General features: G+C 35.2%; 1 protein-coding gene across 1 annotated transcript; it reads right to left on the minus strand.

Annotated features, from left to right (window-relative positions):
- Positions 1-698: 698 nt before the first annotated feature.
- Positions 699-25321, minus strand: LOC149800133 (toll-like receptor 4). The gene is made up of 3 exons (XM_089959735.1): positions 25267-25321; positions 23839-23891; positions 699-5654 (listed from the first exon to the last, which is right to left on the minus strand). Exons 2-3 carry the CDS (start codon positions 23848-23850, stop codon positions 2892-2894), a joined length of 2775 nt encoding a protein of 924 aa, XP_089815861.1. The 5' UTR covers positions 23851-23891; positions 25267-25321; the 3' UTR covers positions 699-2891.

The following is a 25321-nucleotide window of genomic DNA, read 5'->3' on the forward strand; positions in this document are numbered from 1 at the left end:
AAGCGTAATTATTGCTGTTATAAGTGGCAAAAAAGGACAATTTAGGCATAAAAAAAGTAATTTATAAATTACATGCCAGAATTACGGCATGTATAAAAAGATACATTTGTACTATTAAGCTGGTTCTGCAGCTGGTAAAAATTCTTGTCACAAAGATTAAAATCCATATGTATTAGAACCAGAATACAAACACAAAATATACTGAAAAATTATGTATATTCATCACTCACTTCAAATAGTCTACATGTGTAACTTTCGCAGAATGATCATGAACTGGAATTCTGCAATGATCATGGTGAGGTGCTTAGTGTGCTGATTTACATTACTCTCATGTTCTTCTTTGAAAGTTTGTAAAGCAGTGTTGATTTGTCCGTTTTTCTGATCTGACATGTTTTGAAGTTTGAAAAGATAACATCCACAACTCACACTATAAAGCATAATTCACTTAACATCTGGTGCCATTTTATTTGAAAATATAGAATGGCTCACTAACTAGCATATCAATAAAATGAAAATGTTAGGCAAAGTTCAGTTTTGAGGAAACCCATCTGTTTTCTTGGAAAGGGTTCACATAGTTGCTATAAATAGGAAAAAAAGAAAGTGATCTTATATTATTCATATACAGCAGTTACCTTTTCACGAATATTCTCAAATTTATATGAGTAGAATTAAATAGATGATAATAAAAATGACAAAAATATCTTTTATTGCTTTATTTTAATTTTATTTTTTTAAAGCAGCAGAAAAGCATAATCCATATACTGTTTAGCAGAAAATGTTATTTGGTGAAAAAAGCATAATAATTACGATAAAAGTGTAATGGATGGCATGTATGCATAAACATGTGATGCAAAGCCATCTTTTCTTAAAGCAACCACGGGCATTTGCAATTTTTTCCTTTTCAAAATTTCACCAAAAATTGACAGTCCAAAAGATTCCCATTTACAATGCTGAGGTTATACATCTGTAACAGCAGTAATCTTGTGGTTTGAATAGATGAACACTATAGTGTGAAGACATATGCATATACTTGCATGTAGGTATTATAAGGGTTGTTTGAATCTAGTTGGAAATATTTTTGACTGTCATTTCCTGGTAAAAGAATCAATTGCTCGTTCTGGTGGGAGCTGCATAAGTATTTTTGTTCCTATTTGTAATTGGATTAATATAATCCAGACAGGCCCCTTAAGAGGCTGCGAGAGGTCCAGGCCACTAGAATCTGAGGCCCCTAGGCCCTGGTCATATTGAAATTTGGAAATTAATTAAATGCCAAACAAGCATAATTTACAATCAGATGATTTAAAAGACATTTTTTTTTTTTTTTTTTTTTTTTTTTTATTACCCCCGTAATAGGTTGACCAATGGGTCGGGGAACCATCCCAGGGTCACCTTACAATCAAACATTTCTGGTTATCAGATAATCTAGGGATAATAAATATAATCTACAGAGAAAGTGAAAAAGAAAACACACACACACACACGCATATACACATGCATATGGCACACAATCTAGGTGACATGGCCTTTGTGATATTACAATATTTTGTTCCTGTTTACCATCAAGACAGAGACAAGATAAATGTTCATTGTTGAGGTCCATTTTTGAAGAAATTGGTCCTCTTTTTTATTTACCTTAGCATTGTATTTTTCAATGTTCTCATGCATTGCAACTATTTGCTTAAAGGCAAAAATAGAAGGATTTTTCATATTGAATCTGCAAGTATAAATATAATATTTTGCCAAAATAAGCAGAAAATTACCCAAACTGTCCAGTTGTTCACTTCCTAAAAATGTTTCTTTTTTGGACAGATGTACAATATTTGGGCAAAAAGGTGCAAAATCTTCAATAAAACGGTACCAAAACTGTGAAGTAATACTGCAGTCATAAAAGAGATGCTGAATACTTTCAGTTTCACTCTTACAGAAAGTACATTTGTTGTCATCAAATATGTTAATTCTTTTAAGAAAATCATTAGTAGCGATTATTCTATGGATTAATTTAAAGTTAAAAGAGATCAACTTGGTATCCTTGGTACAGCGTTTTGCCCGGCTGTATATATCAGACCACTCCTCACTACTTATATTTTTATTAAATACTTGCATCCAAGCTTCTTGCTTCGCAGTGTGTTGCCTTTTAGTTTCCTGTAAAAGATCTTTGTAAACATACTTGAGTGAATCTTGTTTTCGCAAGTTCGTTATTTTATCCTCCTGCTTATCAAAATTATTATGTACTAGATGGTTTTTTATGGCATCTTTCCATGCTTTAGGAATTCTGGATATTAAGGAGAAGTATTTCAAGAAATCATCGCTTCCAGTTTTTTGTTTTATTATCTCAAAAGGTATTAAATTACCGTGGTCATCTACTAGATCGTTCAGAATTTCAAAACCAGCTTCTGTCCAGGATTTGTATTTTAAAAGACAACTAAGGAGACAATGATGTGTATTCTATTTTCAGACTTTCAAGGCCCCTTAAGGGCTGGGGCCCAAGCCATATGGCCTACCCCCTCTGATCGGGTCTGAATCTAGGTATGCCTATCAGGTAAAACTATTTACAATTTATAGTTTCTGCTGTGCACACTTAAAATCATAAAAGTGAAAATATATTGCATGTCTCTTCATCCAAATGTGCACACTTTTAAAAGTGAACACATATGAATATGATACATTCATAAATTAAAAAAAATATGTTGAATGCTTAAAATTTTCAACTTGAGGATAAAATATTGCTTACAAAAATGTTAAATACAAATATGCATAATAAGAGAATTAGAACAAAGTTAAAAATAATAGAACCCAAGGCAAACAGACAGAGACATTACACCAATTTTCAGTATTTCATCTTTTTCTCTTCATACATACATAGTAAACACTGAAAAGAACTAGTTTTCCAACTACCCTAAAATAGCATCCTTGATTCTGCCACATATACCTGATGTATCAATTACTTGAAGATCTTGTGGAAGTTCTATGTACGTATTCCTATGAATTAAGTCCAACAACTCCAGTGGAAGCTTACTTTTGTCTATTCCTTCCTTGACAACTAGCACCAGAATATCTTCTCCTCTCCTCGAGTAAAGGCTTTCCATTCTAGCAATGTTTAGCTCATACATACACCAGTAGCTGCTAAGAAAGTCATCATCGAGTAGAACTACCGTCTTTCTGCTGCAATGGATAGCATTGGCAATATTAGCAGAAACTGCCTTTCCTGGCAGAAAATCACGGTGGTGAATACATATGTGAAGTCCTTCATCCTCCAGTTTTGAAAGAAGTGTGAATCTTACCAGTCGTAAATTGGTTTCCGCATAGGACAAAAATGCATCATATTGATAGTTGTCTGAGGTGGTTTCATCAAGACTAGTATAACCTCTGTATCTTCTCTTGGTCATGTAGTAAAAATAACGAAGTTTCCACCGATATCGGTACATTAGTCCTATTACTGTAATTATTATAAAAACAGCAAAGCAGATAGAGGCAATCAAAATGACTGCAGTGTAGTTAGCACATTTTTTATCTAAATCGTTAATGAGAATGGCTAGGTTGCGAAATGATCTTATGATTCCATTGAAATTGCAAGTGTTGTTGTAAATGTTGACAAACATTATTTGACTTTTTTCGTTATCTATCCATTTCAGAAAATCTAAGGCATCACAGTCACATTTAAGTGGATTTCCCTCCAAATAGATGGAAATATTGTTAGATTTTACATCAGAAAGGTGACTTCTTATGTTAGCTGGGATTAAACTCAGTAAGTTTTGTTGAAAGTCAAGTTGTGAAATTTTCTTCATGTGGTTGATCTCAAAATCGACTGTTTGCAGAAAATTCTTGCTGACATCAAATATCTCCAGGTTTAATAAACCCAAGAAGAACTTTGAAGGTATAAATGAAATCCTATTGTCTGATATGTCCAATCTTTTGAGAGACTTCAAGTTGCCAAAAATTTCTCCGTCAATATCCTCCTCAATTACATAGCCAAGAAGGTTATGTCCAATGAAAAGAATCTCAAGACTATTGAAGTTTTCAAAGAAATGTTTCCCAATGTCGGAACAAAGGTTGTTTGACAAATCTAGTACTTGGAGATTGTTCAGACCAACTATAGGCCCTGTCCACTTGAATAGTGCATTTCCTGATAAATTTAGTGTCTGTAGCGAGTTATTCAAAAAATTAAACTCTTTAATATCATATCTGAGATTTGAACTTTGGAGATAAAACTCTTGTAAGTCTGGAGGAAGACGAAAGGAGAAACCAACAGAATATGTATTTTCAGAACTTGCAGCAGAGTCTTTTTCTTTGCCACTTGCCCGAGTACTTGTTAGGCTTGAGGTCTGCTCTATGACTTGACGAAAACTGTCCCTCCTTTGCTTGATTTTGTTCAAATGTATCTCATGAGGTTGAGTTGCTGCTACACCGATAGAGAAATTATACTGAAAATTTTCCTTAAGTACAGCATCTCTTCTGAATAACATTTTTTTCATCTGTTCATACTCACTATCAGATGTGAAACTTGCATCTTCTGCATTCTTTTCCACTGTAATCATTTTATCTGATAAAGGAAATGGGCTATGTGCTGTGTTCTGTTGATCTACATATAAAATTTTCATGCCACTGCATCTTGTTAGGTCCAATATGTACAATCCAAAGGAAAACCTATTGTCGCGAACTGAAAATATTTCTAATGAACTGGGATAGTAGTTGGCCCAACCGTTTTCGACGATCTGGAAATTATTACTGTCCGCGTATAATTCTCTAATATTTGTATTTTGTAAGAATTTAAATATATTATTTTTTACAAACACTCCAATATGGAAAGTTGGGGAAAGTTTTCTAGCCTTCAGGATGGAAATAGAGCTATTCTGGAGTCCAAATGTTGCGTTAAAAAATCCATCCATACCAAGCTTTTCATTGTTAGACATGTCTAGATATTCGAGTTTATGCAGTGGAACGAATGTGCCCGGTTGAATGCTTTCAATGTGACAACCGTTGATGTCCAAATGAGTTAAAGACATTAAATGAAGAAACGTTTCATTTGAAAGGGTGTTCAGAAAACATTTTTTTGGCGTGAAGTTAAGGACTCTGAGCTTTGTAAGCTTGTTGAATCCAAATCCGAAAATTGGATGAAGAATTCCATCTATTTTTAATGTTGTCAGTGACGTTAAATCACCAAAGGCATCGTCTGGATATGAAAGATTCTGACTAATGTCTTTGATAATGTTTTGCATAGAAAGATGTGAAAGGTTTGTCAAATGTCGGAACACGCCCTTTGGAAATACCTGAGCTGATAAGGGAAGAATATTGCTATCAAGAATTAATTCCTGCAAGTTCTCCAAACCTTCAAATGCATCCAGTTCGATTACTCGTATGTAATTAGATACCAGTGTTAAATATAATAACTGAGACAGGGTGGAAAACGTTCCATTCCTCAATACTTGCAACTCATTGTGGCTGAGAATGAGAATGACTGCATTTCTGGGAAGCTCAGGGACTTCCGTGAGAGTTGAATGTGAACAATCCACGACCAGACGTTTCTCTGAGTCCTCTGAACACTTGCATACTGTTGCATTTGATTGGTTGCATGAAGCGCCAGAAGTGGTGACATGTAAGGTCATATATGTAGCTGCTAAATTAAGGCCAACCAGCCAGTACATTGCCACTGCAATCTGCAAAAGTAGTAAAGAATTCAAAAGATATGATTATTTATATCACTCTGAGGAGTAAACATGGTAAATAGTGACATTTCCAAGTTAGATACAGCAGATTATAAAAGAAATTATACTGTAACATAATAACTGAATTTGTACCATAGTTGCAAGTCATGGGCTACATTTTATGTTCCGTATCACCGTGGCCGCCTGTATGGAGATTCCCTCATTCTGAATAAATATGCATACAGCTGCTTAACCAATTACAGCAAGCACAAGGAATTTTTGTCTCATTGTGGTCAAACATGTATTCACGCTTCATGAATAAACCAATCATTCAGTTTGTCTTCCAAGCACATTCACTTACTGATTAATCAAACTGGCACTTTTAATGATGTGCAGGTGGTGTAATGCTGTGTTGGGGATGTATATTTGTTTTATATAATGTTTACCCATGAAAAACAAGGAATCTCTGCACTGGAAGCCACAGGTGATGAAGGCATGGAGCAGATCATCAACAATGGATTGCAATGAAGAATTTATACATTTTGTAAAACCAACATTTTATCACACTCCAAGTATGCAAGTTGGGATGGATTTTACACATTTGCAGACTATTCCACCATAGTTTTCATTTCAACCCTTGTCATGTAAGCACAATTTGGCATGAATATCAAAAGTTCACATAAAACACTGTTATTAATGTTTGGTTTCTCTACAGCATCATCATTATGTAACAATACTGAGTTTATATGGTTCATTAGAAAAGTGTTGTAGATGAAGGGTGATAACTCAGTTTCATGGTTGTGATTCTACCATACTAAGTTGGTTCCCTTCCTAATTACCGGTGTGTATCTGACTTGGACTGACCTCCTCAGGGAGAACTCTTTGGTAAGAAAATTCAAAAGAATGTAAAAAATAAAAAAAATAAAAATTAGAAGAAGAAACACTTTCAGGAGTATTCATTTTATACCCTGACCAACTAAATTTCAGCATGTATTTGTGGCAAGAAAACATGACTGGACATGGAAGAAAAAACAAACAGAGTTCGAGTTTGATACCACCTGCACTGTAACTGAACCCAGATTAAAGACACGTTTTAAATCCTGCTGAAGATAATAATGATCATAATGAGACTTCAGCACTGCCATCATCTGGACAATGGTACAATACAAGTATGACTAGAACACAAACTTTTAACATTCAGCAACCTGCAAATGGACAATGGTACAATACAAGTATGACTAGAAACACAAACTGTTAACATTCAGCAACCTGCAAATGGACAATGGTTACAATACAAGTATAACTAGAAACACAAACTGTTAACATTCAGCAACCTGCAAATGGACAATGGTACAATACAAGTATGACTAGAAACGCAAACTGTTAACATTCAGCAACATGCAAATGGACAATGGTTACAATACAAGTATGACTAGAAACGCAAACTGTTAACATTCAGCAACCTGCAAATGGACAATGGTTACAATACAAGTATAACTAGAAACACAAACTGTTAACATTCAGCAACCTGCAAATTGACAATGGTACAATACAAGTATGACTAGAAACACAAACTGCTAACATTCAGCAACCTGCAAATGGACAATAGTTACAATTCAAGTATGACTAGAACACAAACTGTTAACATTCAGCAACCTGCAAATGGACAATGGTTACAAGTATGACTAGAAACAAAAAGTGTAAACATTCAGCAACCTGCAAATGGACAATGGTTACAATACAAGTATGACTAGAACACAAACTGTTAACATTCAGCAACATGGAAATGGACAATGGTTACAATACAAGTGTGACCAGAACACAAACTGTTAACATTCAGCAACAGGCAAATGGGCAATGGTTACAATACAAGTATGACCAGAACACAAGCTGTTAACATTCAGCAACATGCAAATGGACAATGGTTACAATACAAGTATGACTATAACACAAACTGTTAACATTCAGCAACCTGCAAATGGACAATGGTTACAATACAAGTATGACTAGAACACAAACTGTTAACATTCAGCAACATGGAAATGGGCAATGGTTACAATACAAGTATGACCAGAACACAAACAGTTAACATTCAGCAACATGCAAATGGACAATGGTTACAATACAAGTATGACTAGAACACAAACTGTTAACAGTCAGCAACCTGGAAATGGACAGTGGTTACAATACAAGTATGACTAGAAACACAAACTGTTAACAGTCAGCAACATGGAAATGGACAATGGTTACAATACAAGTATAATCAGAAACACAAACTGTTAACATTCAGCAACCTGCAAATGGACAATGGTACAATACAAGTATGACTAGAAACAAAAACTGTTAACATTCAGCAACCTGCAAATGGACAATGGTTACAATACAAGTATGACTAGAACACAAACTGTTAACATTCAGCAACATGGAAATGGACAATGGTTACAATACAAGTATGACTAGAAACACAAACTGTTAACATTCAGCAACATGCAAATGGACAATGGTTATAATACAAGTATGATTATAACACAAAGTGTTAACATTCAGCAACCTGCAAATGGACAATGGTTACAATACAAGTATGACTAGAACACAAACTGTTAACATTCAGCAACATGGAAATGGCAATGGTTACAATACAAGTATGACCAGAACACAAACTGTTAACATTCAGCAACATGCAAATGGACAATGGTTACAATACAAGTATGATTATAACACAAAGTGTTAACATTCAGCAACCTGCAAATGGACAATGGTTACAATACAAGTATGACTAGAACACAAACTGTTAACATTCAGCAACTTGGAAATGGACAATGGTTACAATACAAGTATGACTAGAACACAAACTGTTAACAGTCAGCAACATGGAAATGGACAATGGTTACAATACAAGTATGACTAGAACACAAACTGTTAACATTCAGCAACCTGCAAATGGACAATGGTACAATACAAGTATGACTAGAAACACAAACTGTTAACAGTCAGCAACATGGAAATGGACAATGGTTACAATACAAGTATGACTAGAACACAAACTGTTAACATTCAGCAACCTGCAAATGGACAATGGTACAATACAAGTATGACTAGAAACACAAACTGTTAACAGTCAGCAACATGCAAATAGAGAATGATTACAATACAAGTATGACTAGAACACAAACTGTTAACATTCAGCAACCTGCAAATGGACCATGGTACAATACAAGTATGACTAGAAACACAAACTGTTAACAGTCAGCAACATGCAAATAGAGAATGATTACAATACAAGTATGACTAGAACACAAACTGTTAACATTCAGCAACCTGCAAATGGGCAATGGTTACAATACAAGCATGACCAGAACACAAACTGTTAACATTCAGCAACCCGGAAATGGACAATGGTACAATACAAGTATGACTAGGAACACAAACTGTTAACAGTCGGCAACCTGGAACTGGACAATGGTTACAATACAAGTATGACTAGAACACAAACTGTTAACATTCAGGAACATGGAACTGAACAATGGTTACAATACAAGTATGACTAGAAACACAAACTGTTAACATTCAGCAACATGCGAATGCACAATGGTTACAATAGAAGTATGATCAGAAACACAAACTGTTAACATTCAGCAACATTGAAATGGACAATGGTACAATACAAGTATGACTAGAAACACAAACTGTTAACATTCAGCAACATGGAAATGGACAATGGTTACAATACAAGTATGACCAGAACACAAACTGTTAACAGTCAGCAACATACAAATGGACAATGCTTACAATACAAGTATGACTAGAACACAAACTGTTAACATTCAGCAACATGGAAATGGACAATGGTTACAAAACAAGTATGACCAGAACACAAAGTGTTAACAGTCAGCAACCTGCAAATGGACAATGGTTACATTACAAGTATTACTAGAACACAAACTGTTAACATTCAGCAACATGCAAATGGACAATGGTTACATTACAAGTATTACTAGAACACAAACTGTTAACATTCAGCACCCTGCAAATGGACAATGGTTACATTACAAGTATTACTAGAACACAAACTGTTAACATTCAGCAACATGGAAATGGACAATGGTTACAATACAAGTATGACCAGAACACCAACTGTTAACAGTCAGCAACATACAAATGGACAATGGTTACAATACAAGTATGACTAGAACACAAACTGTTAACATTCAGCAACCTGCAAATGGACAATGGTTAGAATACAAGTATGACTAGAACACAAACTGTTAACATTCAGCAACATGCAAATGGACAATGGTTACAATACAAGTATGACTAGAACACAAACTGTTAACATTCAGCAACCTGCAAATGGACAATGGTTACAATACAAGCATGACTAGAACACAAACTGTTAACATTCAACAACATGGAAATGGACAATGGTTACAATACAAGCATGACTAGAACACAAACTGTTCACATTCAGCAACATGCAAATGGACAGTGTTACAATACAAGTATGACTAGAACACAAACTGTTAACATTCAACAACATTCAAATGGACAGTGGTTACAATACAAGTATGACTAGAACACAAACTGTTAACATTCAGCAACATGGAAATGGACAGTGGTTACAATACAAGTATGACTAGACAGCAAACTGTTAACATTCAGCAACATGCAAATGGACAGTGGTTACAATACAAGTATAACTAGAAACACAAACTGTTAACGTTCTGCAATCTGCAAACGGACAATGGTACAATACAAGTATGACTAGAAACACAAACTGTTAACATTCAGCAACATGCAAATAGAGAATGATTACAATACAAGTATGACTAGAACACAAACTGTTAACATTCAGCAACATGCAAATGGACAATGGTTACATTACAAGTATGACTAGAACACAAACTGTTAACATTCAGCAACCTGCAAATGGAAAATGGTTACAATACAAGTATGATCAGAACACAAACTGATAACATTCAGCAACATGCAATTCGACAATGGTTACAATACAAGTATGACTAGAAATACAAACTGTTAACATTCAGCAACATGCAAATGGACAATGGTTACAATACAAGCATGACTAGAAACACAAACTGTTAACATTCAGCAACATGGAAATGGACAATGGTTACGTTACAAGTATGACTAAAAACACAAAGTGTTAACATTCAGCAACAAGGAAATGGACAATGGTACAATACAAGTATGACTAGAAACACAAACTGTTAACATTCAGCAACCTGCAAATAAAGAATGATTACAATACAAGTATGACTAGACAGCAAACTGTTAACATTCAGCAACATTGAAATGGACAATGGTACAATACAAGTATGACTAGAAACACAAACTGTTAACATTCAGCAACCTGCAAATGGAAAATGGTACAATACAAGTATGATCAGAACACAAACTGTTAACATTCAGCACCCTGCAAATGGACAATGGTTACATTACAAGTATTACTAGAACACAAACTGTTAACATTCAGCAACATGGAAATGGACAATGGTTACAATACAAGTATGACCAGAACACCAACTGTTAACAGTCAGCAACATACAAATGGACAATGGTTACAATACAAGTATGACTAGAACACAAACTGTTAACATTCAGCAACCTGCAAATGGACAATGGTTAGAATACAAGTATGACTAGAACACAAACTGTTAACATTCAGCAACATGCAAATGGACAATGGTTACAATACAAGTATGACTAGAACACAAACTGTTAACATTCAGCAACCTGCAAATGGACAATGGTTACAATACAAGCATGACTAGAACACAAACTGTTAACATTCAACAACATGGAAATGGACAATGGTTACAATACAAGCATGACTAGAACACAAACTGTTCACATTCAGCAACATGCAAATGGGCAGTGTTACAATACAAGTATGACTAGAACACAAACTGTTAACATTCAACAACATTCAAATGGACAGTGGTTACAATACAAGTATGACTAGAACACAAACTGTTAACATTCAGCAACATGGAAATGGACAGTGGTTACAATACAAGTATGACTAGACAGCAAACTGTTAACATTCAGCAACATGCAAATGGACAGTGGTTACAATACAAGTATAACTAGAAACACAAACTGTTAACGTTCTGCAATCTGCAAACGGACAATGGTACAATACAAGTATGACTAGAAACACAAACTGTTAACATTCAGCAACATGCAAATAGAGAATGATTACAATACAAGTATGACTAGAACACAAACTGTTAACATTCAGCAACATGCAAATGGACAATGGTTACATTACAAGTATGACTAGAACACAAACTGTTAACATTCAGCAACCTGCAAATGGAAAATGGTTACAATACAAGTATGATCAGAACACAAACTGATAACATTCAGCAACATGCAATTCGACAATGGTTACAATACAAGTATGACTAGAAATACAAACTGTTAACATTCAGCAACATGCAAATGGACAATGGTTACAATACAAGCATGACTAGAAACACAAACTGTTAACATTCAGCAACATGGAAATGGACAATGGTTACGTTACAAGTATGACTAAAAACACAAAGTGTTAACATTCAGCAACAAGGAAATGGACAATGGTACAATACAAGTATGACTAGAAACACAAACTGTTAACATTCAGCAACCTGCAAATAAAGAATGATTACAATACAAGTATGACTAGACAGCAAACTGTTAACATTCAGCAACCTGCAAGTGGACAATGGTTATAATACAAGTATGACTAGAACACAAACTGTTAACATTCAGCAACCTGCATATGGACAGTGGTTACAATACAAGTATGACTAGAAGACAAACTGTTAACATTCAGCAACATGGAAATGGACAATGGTTACAATACAACTATGATCAGAAACACAATGTGTTAACATTCAGGAACATGCAAATGGACAATGGTTACAATACAAGTATGATCAGAAACACAAAGTGTTAACATTCAGCAACCTGCAAATGGACAATGGTTACAATACAAGTATGAACAGAAACACAAAGTGTGAACATTCAGCAACATGCAAATGGAGAATGGTTACAATACAAGTATGACTAGAAACACAAACTGTTAACATTCCGCAACCTGCAAATGGACAATGGTTACATTACAAGTATGACTAGAACACAAACTGTTAACATTCAGCAACCAGGAAATGGACAATGGTACAATACAAGTATGACCAGAACACAAACTGTTAACATTCAGCAACATGCAAATGGACAATGGTATAATACAAGTATGACTAGAAACACAAACTGATAACATTCCGCAACCTGCAAATGGGCAATGGTTACATTACAAGTATGACTAGAACACAAACTGTTAACATTCAGCAACATGGAAATGGACAATGGTTACAATACAAGTATGACTAGAACACAAACTGTTAACATTCAGCAACCTGCAAATGGACAATGGTTACATTACAAGTATGACTAGAACACAAACTGTTAACATTCAGCAACCTGCAAATGGACAATGGTACAATACAAGTATCACTAGAAACACAAACTGTTAACATTCAGCAGCCTGCAAATGGACAATGGTTACAATACATGTATGACCAGAACACAAACTGTTAACATTCAGCAACCTGGAAATGGACAATGGTATAATACAAGTATGACTAGAAGCACAAACTGTTAACATTCAGCAACATGCAAATGGACAATGGTTACAATACAAGTATGACTAGAACACAAACTGTTAACATTCAGCAACCTGCAAATGGACAATGGTACAACTGTTAACATTCAACAACATGGAAATGGACAATGGTTACAATACAAGTATGACTACAACACAAACTGTTAACATTCAGCAACCTGCAAATGGACAATGGTTACATTAGAAGTATGACTAGAACACAAACTGTTAACATTCAGCAACCTGCAAATGGACAATGGTTACATTAGAAGTATGACTACAACACAAACTGTTAACATTCAGCAACCTGCAAATGGACAATGGTTACATTAGAAGTATGACTAGAACACAAACTGTTAACATTCAACAACATGGAAATGGGCAATGGTTACAATACAAGTATGACTAGAAACACAAACTGTTAACATTCAGCAACCTGCAAACGGACAATGGTACAATACAAGTATGACTAGAACACAAACTGTTAACATTCAGCAACCTGCAAATGGACAATGGTTACAATACAAGTATGACTAGAAACACAAACTGTTAACATTCAGCAACATGCAAATGGACAATGGTTACAATACAAGTATGACTAGAACACAAACTGTTAACATTCAGCAACATGGAAATGGACAATTGTTACAATACAAGTATGACTAGAAACACAAAGTGTTAACATTCAGCAACATGGAAATGGACAATGGTACAATACAAGTATGACTAGAACACAAACTGTTAACATTCAGCAACATGCAAATGGAGAATGGTACAATACAAGTATGACTAGAACACAAACTGTTAACATTCAGCAACATGGAAATGGACAATGGTACAATACAAGTATGACTAGAACAGAAACTGTTAACATTCAGCAACCTGCAAATGGTGAATGGTTACAATACACGTATGACCAGAACACAAACTGTTAACATTCAGCAACCTGCAGTTGTAAAAGAAACTGGTGAAGAAGTTTTTAGGTTATAAATACGAGAATGATACAAATTATTTTAGAGGAATTTGAGCCATATCTTCTACATGCAGACCTCAACTTCCAGTCAAAGTCTTTACTGTTTTGCACTTGAACCTGCATGTACAAGGTCCAACCCTTATATCATTTTACCCCTTACCTGATAAATCCTAGTTGTTACAGAAAGAAAAACTGAAATTTAAAAGCTGAAGAAAATAATTAGTCAAAAGTTGAAGAAAAGTTATATATAAGGTTATGACAAGACTTTCAGCCCAACTCACTTTTTTGTCAGAGCAAGAAAAATGGAAAAGTACTGTATTGCCCTAAATACAAACAAAACAGAAGCCCACTGATACTGGTCACCATTAGGCATCATTTGCTGCAGTTTCAACTGCATCAAGAATGTCTCAACATTAAAGACATATTGAATATTTACTGACAGATTAACAAATTTTGGAGAATCCTCCAAGCAACATTACCGGTTAGTGCTGAATTGAATCCATACAGGTATTGATAGAGATGTCAAAGCAAGATGAAATTGATCAGGTAATGGTAATAATCAACCAGATGTAGTATATGTACGTCAGTTGTGTTTACAGCTTGACCATCAGGCCGAAGACTGTGTGCAGTTGTACAAGAAACCATCAACTGAGATAATAGTGTGTCAGCGTGATGATTCTCATGTGATATAAACACTTCAGCATAGGTAAATGAAGATTTAAAAGAATCATTATCACATGATAGTAATTGCATAATAGAATGGGAAAAGAATTGGTGACATTTTTGCAACAGCTTTGTTAGTTGCTGGCATTACCATACATGTTATAGCAAAACCACTTTATGATATAATTACATCAGACATGATGAGTTTTCAGTCATCAGGTACCAATGGCCAGCATGCTAGTATCGATGGGACAGTCAGCATTCAAGTAATTTGTCATGAAAGCTCACAAGTCAAGCAGAGTGTTTGCTCAGATGCTGCTTAAGCTAGGTACTGACTAGATCTGACAACAGTATTACATTTGACTTTAGTAAAAACTAATTCATTTTCATGTTTGAAGACCAACACAAATTCTAACTTGGAATGTGTTGTTATATAAAGCAAACAACTGAGCCATACTGATGTTCAAGTTGGTATGCAAGGTGTATATCATGATCATGGAGATATGTCACCAAAAAAAAAACTTTGATTGTGGCCAATCACTTGTTACTTGTCATCCAGTCTGACCTGTCACTATGAAAATACTTAGCAATTGTAACAAGATTGTTTTATGTCAATGAGCATGCAATACTGACTAACATCAAACTGTACAACGATTCTGTTGATGCAGTATTATACAACTGCCACGTGTATAAATTATTTGAGAGAAAGAAAAGAGCGCCTGCAGACCAAACAAATTGGTAAATTGTGATGATGCTCATTTAAATAAGCATAAGCTGTAATATGTTTATCTTTATATCTTCAGCTGTTATATAACAATGTAAATAAAGTTTATCATATTTGCATAAACATAAAAAAAGTTTTTGTGACAGATGAGAATCCTGGGCTTATGTATGTCAAATTAGTTCAAAACCAAATTCATTTAAAACCTGGGGCTATTTTAACAAACCAGCATCCATTTCATTTACCACCTGACAAAAAACATGTTTTGCGTCATCATCTACAAGACAGGGTACAATCACTACTGTACCATAAATATAAGCTGTTCCAAGAGCTGTCTATGTTGCAAAATGTAATAAGCCCATAACAAATGTCAATAACATTAAAATAGGAATAGTTCATACAGGTTTTGTTGTGATTTCTGATTTTTAAATTCCCAAACTCAAGACTTTAGGCATGACATTCATGATGTACACCTAATTTCATAAAACATGTATCTCTAGACCATAGTTTAGTAAAAAAATTTCTACAGATGGGATTTTTTCCAGGGGAAACAAAAGGCACTGAGCAAACTTGAGAGCTCAGATTTTAAGCTAGGACCCAAAAAGGGTCGGTTTGCAAAATCAAAATGTTTATTTTTAGGACTCTAAATTTCCTAAGCCAGTATGCATCCATGTAGTGATAAGAGATTTTTCAAAACAGTATCTTGAACCACCAAATTGAAAGGAACATCAATGAGTGCTTGGGATTTTTAACAAGCATCATAACTTCATTCCACATTTCAGTGCCATTAACTCTTTGTTGAAGAAAGGAGTGTCTTACAAATGGATTCGCGAGTGTGATCTAAAATTTCAGAATTTGAAATGCAGTCTAGTGAGCTCACACAATTTATCTTTTTCGTGTTTAGAATTGGAACTTTGCTTCACTGTTGATACCAGTAACATATGAATAGGTTACATGCTACACTGCATATCAAATTCATGAAGACGGAACACTAAGTAGTTCGGTTTTGGTTTTAAGGGGTTATCAAAATGGTAGCAGTCTCAAAGACCAATAAAACTGTTAACAGATGGAAGTACATGTAGTTGGAAGTGTCCTCGATTGTGCATTGTACGTGCTTGACATTTCATTGCTAAATGTCATCATTATTTTTCCTTAAAAATCAAACCTATGGTGGTACTCTATAGTTTTGCATTTTGCATAAGGTTTAATTTTTAATGGAAAAGAATTTCTCAGGTTTTCCTAATTGATTTTTCTGATTAAACTTGGCAGAAAGAAATGTTGTAAACTTGCAGTTTTATACAAGTTTCTTTGAGATCAGTAAAATTTTAGCTCAATAGCTGCTAAACTTGTAAATGTTAACAACTTGCACATAGCAGTATTTTTAGCCATCATAAAAATCAAACTGCAGTTAAAATGTAGTGAAAAAGGCAGTGAAATTTGCCGAAATATTTAAATGAGGTAACCATTTTTATGATGTCACAAAAAACTACAGTAAACTAATCACATTAATAATCCAGTTTAATGATGTCATAAAACAACACAGAAAAACTGCAAAAAATACTATTTCCAAATAAAGATTGCAGTTTAATGTCCCAGAAGACTACAGACTGCAGTTTAATGAAATCATTAAATGCTAGAAAAAACTGCAAGTAAAGTTAAATATGGAAAAGTCACATTTAATTAGCATGTACATTTGTGAAATGAATTCACAAAAAGCTAAACAAATATTTAAAATATATAAATAAATTTTAAAGACCTATTCATTTATTTTTCTTCATTTAAAATAGCACACATTTAATTAACTCATTAAAAACAATATACGGTAGAAACTCAATCACTATCTTCATATCCAATGAACCTAATTTACGTTCAATATTTCATAATAAAAATAAAAAATTTGGAAATGACAACTGTGTATGTGCGTGTGTGTGATTTGGATTTTTCACGTAGCTTTTAAAAAATTTCAGTCATATCGCTACTATGTCTGCAATGTCACAGCTTATAGTGATGTCTAGCACTGGGGCATCATGTCGCAGACATGTAGCATGATGTCTCACCCAGTCACATTATCCTGACACCAGGCTGACCAGTCCTAACACTAACCTCTTAATGCTGAGCACCAAGCGAAGCAGCTGTTAGTACCATTTTCTTAAGTCTTTGGTATGACTCGACCGGTGATCGAACCCACGACCTCCCGCATCTGAGGCTGACGCTCTAACCGCTAGGCCACTGGAGCAGTTGAAATGACAACTCTCTTGTATATATATCTCTGTGTGAGCGAGTGTAACTGATTTTACATTTTAAAAAATTGGAAGCAGTAATTTCACCATCGTTAAAATGAAACTTCTCAATGGTGATAGACTGATATTCAATTCAATTTCTCTTCTAAGAACACTTTGTATACAAACTATATTTCATTATCTGTTAAACTGTATTTTCCATATGAAGCACATGGAGCAAATTAAGGAAACATGGTAGATCATGTCATAGTTCATATCCAATGCATTATTAAGGTTAAATTCCAGAAATTCAGGATGTTACAAAGAATGGCGAGCTCTCAAGTCCAAGGAATCTCTCACAGGAATTTTCTTGAATATGTGGAAAACTTATCACATTTTTGTTCTGCATGGCGTTATAAACTTTTTACTTTACTTCCATTCAGAAATCCATGGGGGGGGGGATGGTGTCAGATGGTTAGGTTCCCCTTCTTAAAATTCATACACAATTTGGTGAAAATTAAACAAATATGTTAGACATTTTAACTACAGTCTGAATGACTCATGTAAACAAATCCTCTCAGAATAAAGTTCTGCATCCTCTCCTGATTCTTCTATTATTCAAGTACCAGCCACTGAAATTGAATATAGCAGCCAGTACTATATAAACTGGACAAAAAGCCGACTATTTACCTTTTTTGCAAAAGCAATTCCATTTTTAGTTCAACATTTAAATCTTAATTAAGAAATCTTTGAAATAGCAAAGTGCTATTTAGGACCATCCTTAAAGAGATCCAAAATTTAAGTTTACCAGCCATTTTTAAATGGCTCTTACATATGTCAAACAGCTGGTACTTTACATCTTTAAAAACAAAACAAAAACTTAATAAAATTACTCACTTATACTTTAACACATTTGAAACAATCTGCCATCTTCTCTGAGCGAAATAAAATAAATTAGATATAATGACTTCTGAACAATTGTTGAATTTGATATATGAGAAGAAAACAATAATGAGAACCAAAAATTAACATGCATACATCTAATTTTATAATCTAGTCGGCCTATTGTCAATAACTGAAAACACTGCATCAAAAACTGCAGTTTGGCAGGCGCAGCAGTGAAAAATAATGATCTGCAAGGTTGTCATCTTAATGAAGCAAGATTACAAATACATCTCACTTGACATAATTAATGGTAAGGGAAAACTGCAGCAATAAGACAACAGTATGCAGCCACCAAATGCAGGCACAGGGGTTCATCGTAGTCCTTCAATGTAAGAGTCGACCATGATATTTATGTTTACACAGCCAAATTATAAATATAAGGGTCATGGGCCAGTATAAAAAGAAAAATAATAATAATAATAATAATAATATTTTATACTTTGTTTTAGTCCTACAATGTAAAACCTAAATGCTGATATTTATGTTTTAGGCATCTAGGTCTTACTGCCTAAGTAATGGAGCTGTGTAGCATGTTTTGATGTCAACTAACGTCATAACGAAAGCCATATTTTCAGGAATATTTCACACAACTGGCAGCCAACAAGAATGCTTTTCTACAAATTAATGTCATAATGTTTTAGTCAGGCTTTACTCACTCTGATGTCATTTTTCTAATAAATTCAAATTCTCACAAAAGAAATGGACCTGTTTTCAAGTTTCGCTGACCTACAGTTCAGTTGGCGGAATGCACTGGAAGCCGGAAATACCAAAATCGGGTTAAGTTGAAACATACTTTTTCAGCTAAATGAATAACAAATATATTAACCTTGAAGAAAGTGTTTAGATAGCTTTGTTTCTTTCAAGATTCTTATCATCCTTTTAACCAATGTCGGTATTCTCAGCTTCCAATTCGCATTCCAGCCAAGTGAAATGTAGGCCAATGGAACTTGAAAACATGTCGACTTGTTTGTGTGAGAATTTTAATTTAATACGAAAAAGACACCAAAGTAAGTAAAGTCTGACTAAAACATAACTTTAATTTTAGAAACGTGCCGATAAAGGTTGCCAAATGTGTTAGTCCTACAACATAAGACACATCACCTGATATTTTTGTTCTGGGTTAGTTATGGGTCTTACTCCCTAACTAACGGCGCTATGTAGCTTGTTTTGATGTCGACTAAGAGTGTAAGGAAAGTAAAATTTTCAGGAATATCAAACACAACTGGCAACCAATAATTACACTTTTCTACAAAGTAAAGTGATTATGTTTTTGTCAGACTTTACTTACCCTAATGATTTCTCTATAATAAATTCAAATTCTCACAAATGAAATGGACCTGTTTTCAAGTTTTGTTGGCCTACATTTCAGGAAAGCGATGAAAGCCGGGAATGCTCAAGTCTGGTTAAGTTGAAGTATTATTCTTTAACGAAACAAACACAAATATATTATGCCTATTGGAAATGCAAGCAATGCTTCGTTTCATTCAAGAAACATATCCTCCACATGAACCTACTTAAACATTCTTTGGTATACCTCGACTACTGATGCATTACAACAAATTCAAATGTATGTCAACGGAACATGAAAATGTTTCCATTTGCTAGTGTCATATTTTCATTCCACCAGGATAAAGACAGCACAGGAAGTATATTAATTACACATACATTAGTGGAAGAGTGTTGTTATAGGCTGCCAAGTGTGTGAGATATTCCAGAAACTTTGACTACTCATTCCGATGTCAACCGACATAGGAACATTCTATACAAGGCCGTTATTTGGATAGTAAGACATAGCACTAAAACAAAAACAACATGTGCTGTGTCTTACATTGTATAACTACCATATGTGTGAGATATTCTTGAAAATCTGACTTGTTGTTTCAATGTTAAATTACACTGGACAACAAATTTTTACAAAAGTCATGTTACTGAAATAAAATTAGTCAATTCTTATCAATTTTTATGTGCTGAACACGAATATGACAGTCAAATTGCAAAATTGGCTCTAGTTTTTTTGTAATCTGCAAGAAATTAATGTTTACATAACGAAATGCATTCCAATAGTAAAAGGTCAACTGTAATAGCCTACCTATAAAAAATCAAGTCATTGACTACATCTTAGATTTCTTCGCCTGTCTCTTGTACAGCTGTTCGGGAGCATCTCTGAGGAGTGTCCAGCAGTAGTCAGCCAGCATTGTAGTGGACCATTTTCCCTGGTATCTTTGTTCCATTGTTGCGATATCTTGATGAAAACGTTCGCCGTGTTCATCACTAACAATACCACAGTTGCTAGGAAAGAAATCCAAATGGGAATGAAGGAAGTGAATCTTTAGAGACATATTGCAGCCAAGTTTCTTATACTTCATCAACATGTCTTCTACTAGTTCCTTATAGTTTTCTGCCCTAACATTTCCGAGGAAGTTTGTAGAAACTAGGCGAAAAGCATTCCATGCTTGTTTCGCGTCACCTTCCAGCAAGTTGTTGAACCGGTCATCTTTGAAAAGCTCTCTAATCTGAGGACCCACAAAAACTCCCTCTTTAATCTTTGCTTCGCTGAGTCGAGGGAATTTTTCATGCAGGTATCGGAATGCTAGCAAAGTCCGGTCAATGGCTTTCACGAAGTTCTTCATCAAACCTAGTTTGATGTGAAGGGGTGGTAGCAAGATTTTCTGAGCCTCAACCAGAGCTGGGTGTTGGATATTCTTCTCTCCAATGGCTACATTCTGCCTGTGAGTCCATTCCTTCCTCATGTAGTGCATTTCCCTTGCTCGGCTATCCCACTCGCATAAGAAACACATGTATTTTGTATATCCTTGCTGCAGTCCCATTAAAAGGGCAACTACCTTCAAATCACCACAGAGGTGCCAGCTGTACTTGTTATACTCAATGGAATTCAGTAGCTGCCTTAAGTTATCGTATGTCTCTTTCATGTGGACAGCATACGCTACTGGAATAGATGGAAGAATGTTTCCATTGTGCAAAAGCACAGCCTTGAGACTCAGTTTCGAAGAGTCCACAAATAGTCTCCATTCTTGTGGGTCATGAGTGATTTTTAAAGCATTCATGAGGCCCTCAATATCGGAACAGAATATCAGATTACTTTCCTTTCTGAAGAAAGGCTCCAATTGCTGGTGGCGCTTTCGATATGCAGTAATTGTGACATCTTCTTCTAGAAGATTCCATTGTTGGAGTCTTGATCCTAGCAATTCTGCCTTGTTCTTTGATAAGTCCAAATCACGAATCAGGTCATTTAGTTCTTCCTGTGTTATTCTGTGTGGGGTTGATGATGCACCACAGTGAAAATCTGGATCACTGCATGCTGATGGACCAGGAGAAGAACAGGTCGACTCACCTTTGTCTTCGTCAGATGAATCAAGAGAATATTCTGCTGGAGGTTCTGGAATAGTAAGTCCCTCACCATGTGGAACTGGTCTCAATGCAGACGGAATGTTTGGGTAGACTATTCTCGACTTCTTTCGCTTCGTTATTCCGCTGGAAAGAGGAGGAACCAAGCAGAAGTAACAGTCATTTAGGTGGTTGCTTGGCTCTCTCCACACCATTGGGACTGCAAACGGCATTGATGACCTTTTGCAATTCAACCACTGAGAAAGCTGTGTTGTACATGTAGCACAGCATATATGCGGAGCCCAAGGCTTGTCTTGGTCACCAACCTTGCATCCGAAGTAAAGATGATATGCCTTCTTCACTTGAGAATTGATACTTTTCTTCTGGTTGGCAAATGTCACTTCCCCACAAATATAGCAAAAATTGTCCGCGGTATTAACACACTTTCGAGGCATTGCTGTTCTTTATTGTACGTAAATGGATAAAATAATAAGTTTTATGTAACAGTAGCTTGAACTGTCTCGCACAACGTCTAAAATATTTTAAATGCTGAACCTATCTGATTGGGCTTTATATAGTACACTGCTTACGTCAGCTTCAGCAGCCGCCTGGCATTAGTATAATAGGCCTACACATGTATAGTACACTGCTGACGTCAACTTACTTCAGCAGCCGCATGGCATTAGTATTGCATTGCATCAGAAAATGATGCAATCAACTGTGGATGATGTGAGCATGATGGTATTATGCAATGTTACATCATTATTCCGGATGTTGCTGCAGTCCTACTGGAGAAATTTACACAGTGAAACATAGAAAATGAGGTATATGAATATCTTCAAAACGAGAGCCAATACAAATTTTTCACGGTTATATTCGTGTTCGGCACACCAAAATACTACAGATTAGGGCCTTTTCAAGTCAGTAATGATTTCACTGTTGACCAGTGTTACATGATCGGAACACGCTATACAGTGTCCTTATTTGGGCAGTAAGACCTAGATGCCCAAACATAAATATCAGCGTTGAGGTCTTACATTGTTGGACTAACTATGACTAACTATATGCATGATTGATAGTTAAAAGTGAAGGCAGCGATAAGAGTCCCTGTGACTCACAGCACAGGAATCTTGACGTTTTATCAATAAAGTACTATGAAATCTATGACAACACACAATCATCTTATCGTACTATAAATTAACACAAGGACTGGGAGTGCAAGGGTCTGCCCAGCCTCCATATGTTTTGACTTTTGTCACATGTCTTTTATCACTTCAGAATCACCAAAAAGACTGGAGGGGGGGGGGGTAACATGGGATATATCAACACTTTTAATTTTGTGAAAGAAAAATTTTGTTTGAACAAGAACTAGGAGAGGTCCAGGTGTTTCTTACCCCAGGGCCCATGATTGCTCTCTGCGGCCTTGAACCCATTTCTTGGAAGAGGTTGCAAATGTTTGCAATTATACAATCAAAATTAAGGGATACTGACAAACTGGCACTGACAAGTCAGTACAGGTGGGTGGGGGATGATACTTTGATTGTAAAGAAATGGTTAAAAATTATGGTAACAATGATGTCCAATTTCCATCAATTAGGTATCTTCTAACACAAAGCAGTGAGTGTGTGAAAAATTAACTTATAATGAAAACAGTTCCTTACCTTTTTGTCCATAGAATTTGATGCTGTGTACAGCAATATGGAATCTCTACGTACTGAAAAAGAAATGTGACAGACAATTGTAAATAATCCACTGAGTCGCAAGAAGTGAATTCTGGATAAACTTTGTGAAATTGAATGTATTCATTTTTCTGCACATACTGTATGCAAATAAAATGCATTTTTGTCAGTTCTGAACGGTCTTGGAAGTAGTTGATCAAAAATAGGAAGGAATACCTGTGCTGCCTATTGCATTAGTTTTTATAATTGGTTGTTTCTACTATATATATATATATATATATATATATATATATATATATATATATATATATATATATATATATTACACAATGGGGGGGGGAGTGTAAGGGTTGGCAGTAAGAAACAGGACAAGGATGACTGGTCAACTGGAAACACATATTTGTTTGTTTTGTCCTAATAATAATGAGACAATTTCCTGTCACAAACATTATGAGGATTCTCAAAATGAACAGTCGGGAATATTTTCATTTTTTCTGGTTGTATGTCTTCCTGTACATCTCTCTATTTATATATCATGTTAAATCTTCTGGACAACAATTTTCGTAATTTAGTTTTCCACACTTTACTAATTATTGCGGGTTCGAGTCTCGGATTCGGCCAATATCGGTATGCGAAAAGCTTGCCAGTAGCTTATCGTCGGTCGGTGTTTTTTCCCGGGGTTTTCCCTGGCTCTTCCTCCATCATTTATAGTGGCTGCCATGTATAGCCTGACTTGCGCTGAACATGGCGTTAAACCCTACAACAACAACAACAACAACTGATTATTGCATCTTGAGTTTATATCTATTGTTTTCCTTGAAATGGATTTGCGGCAAAATTTACAAAATTTAACACTGTTTTCTATTTGTCTCCCCAAAGGAAACATAATATATCTTACTAAATGTGAAATTAACGGATATTAACTGACAATGCGCGGAGAAATACTTTTAAACCACAATACAACAACAAACATGTCATGACATCTGCTTGTTTCGCCTAATTGACAGGTGCCGAGATCACAGTAATCATATTCTAATTTCTACCACTTCCGGGTCCTCTCACCGCACTATAAAACTGATTTTTTTCTTCATTTAATTTATTTTCCAACCTCTTTGCATTTGATATTGAGCATGTCAGTGTAAACGACTTGTATAAATCCCGTTTCTTGTAGTACTTTAACAGAGGGTGGCTATACACTGTAATTCAACAAGTTTGGGTTGAAACTGGGTCGTTACACCGCGCTATCAAATTTCGCCATTTTTTTTCCAACATTATACGCAAAACAATAGCATATTTTATGTTCTTCAGCTAAAATACCTTAATATAATTAAATCTATCAAAGATATTAAAGTGCAGTTATTGAATCGTTCATGAACTAAGATTTTCGAATACGACATACAGCTTATTTACCTTTGATTGCGATGGGAATTCCCTGCGCTATTACTGTGATCTGATGTATGGAGAA

The sequence above is a fragment of the Sinohyriopsis cumingii genome, chromosome 5, assembly GCF_028554795.1.
Source record: "Sinohyriopsis cumingii isolate HCF-2022 chromosome 5, ASM2855479v2, whole genome shotgun sequence".
NCBI lineage: Eukaryota > Metazoa > Mollusca > Bivalvia > Unionida > Unionidae > Sinohyriopsis > Sinohyriopsis cumingii.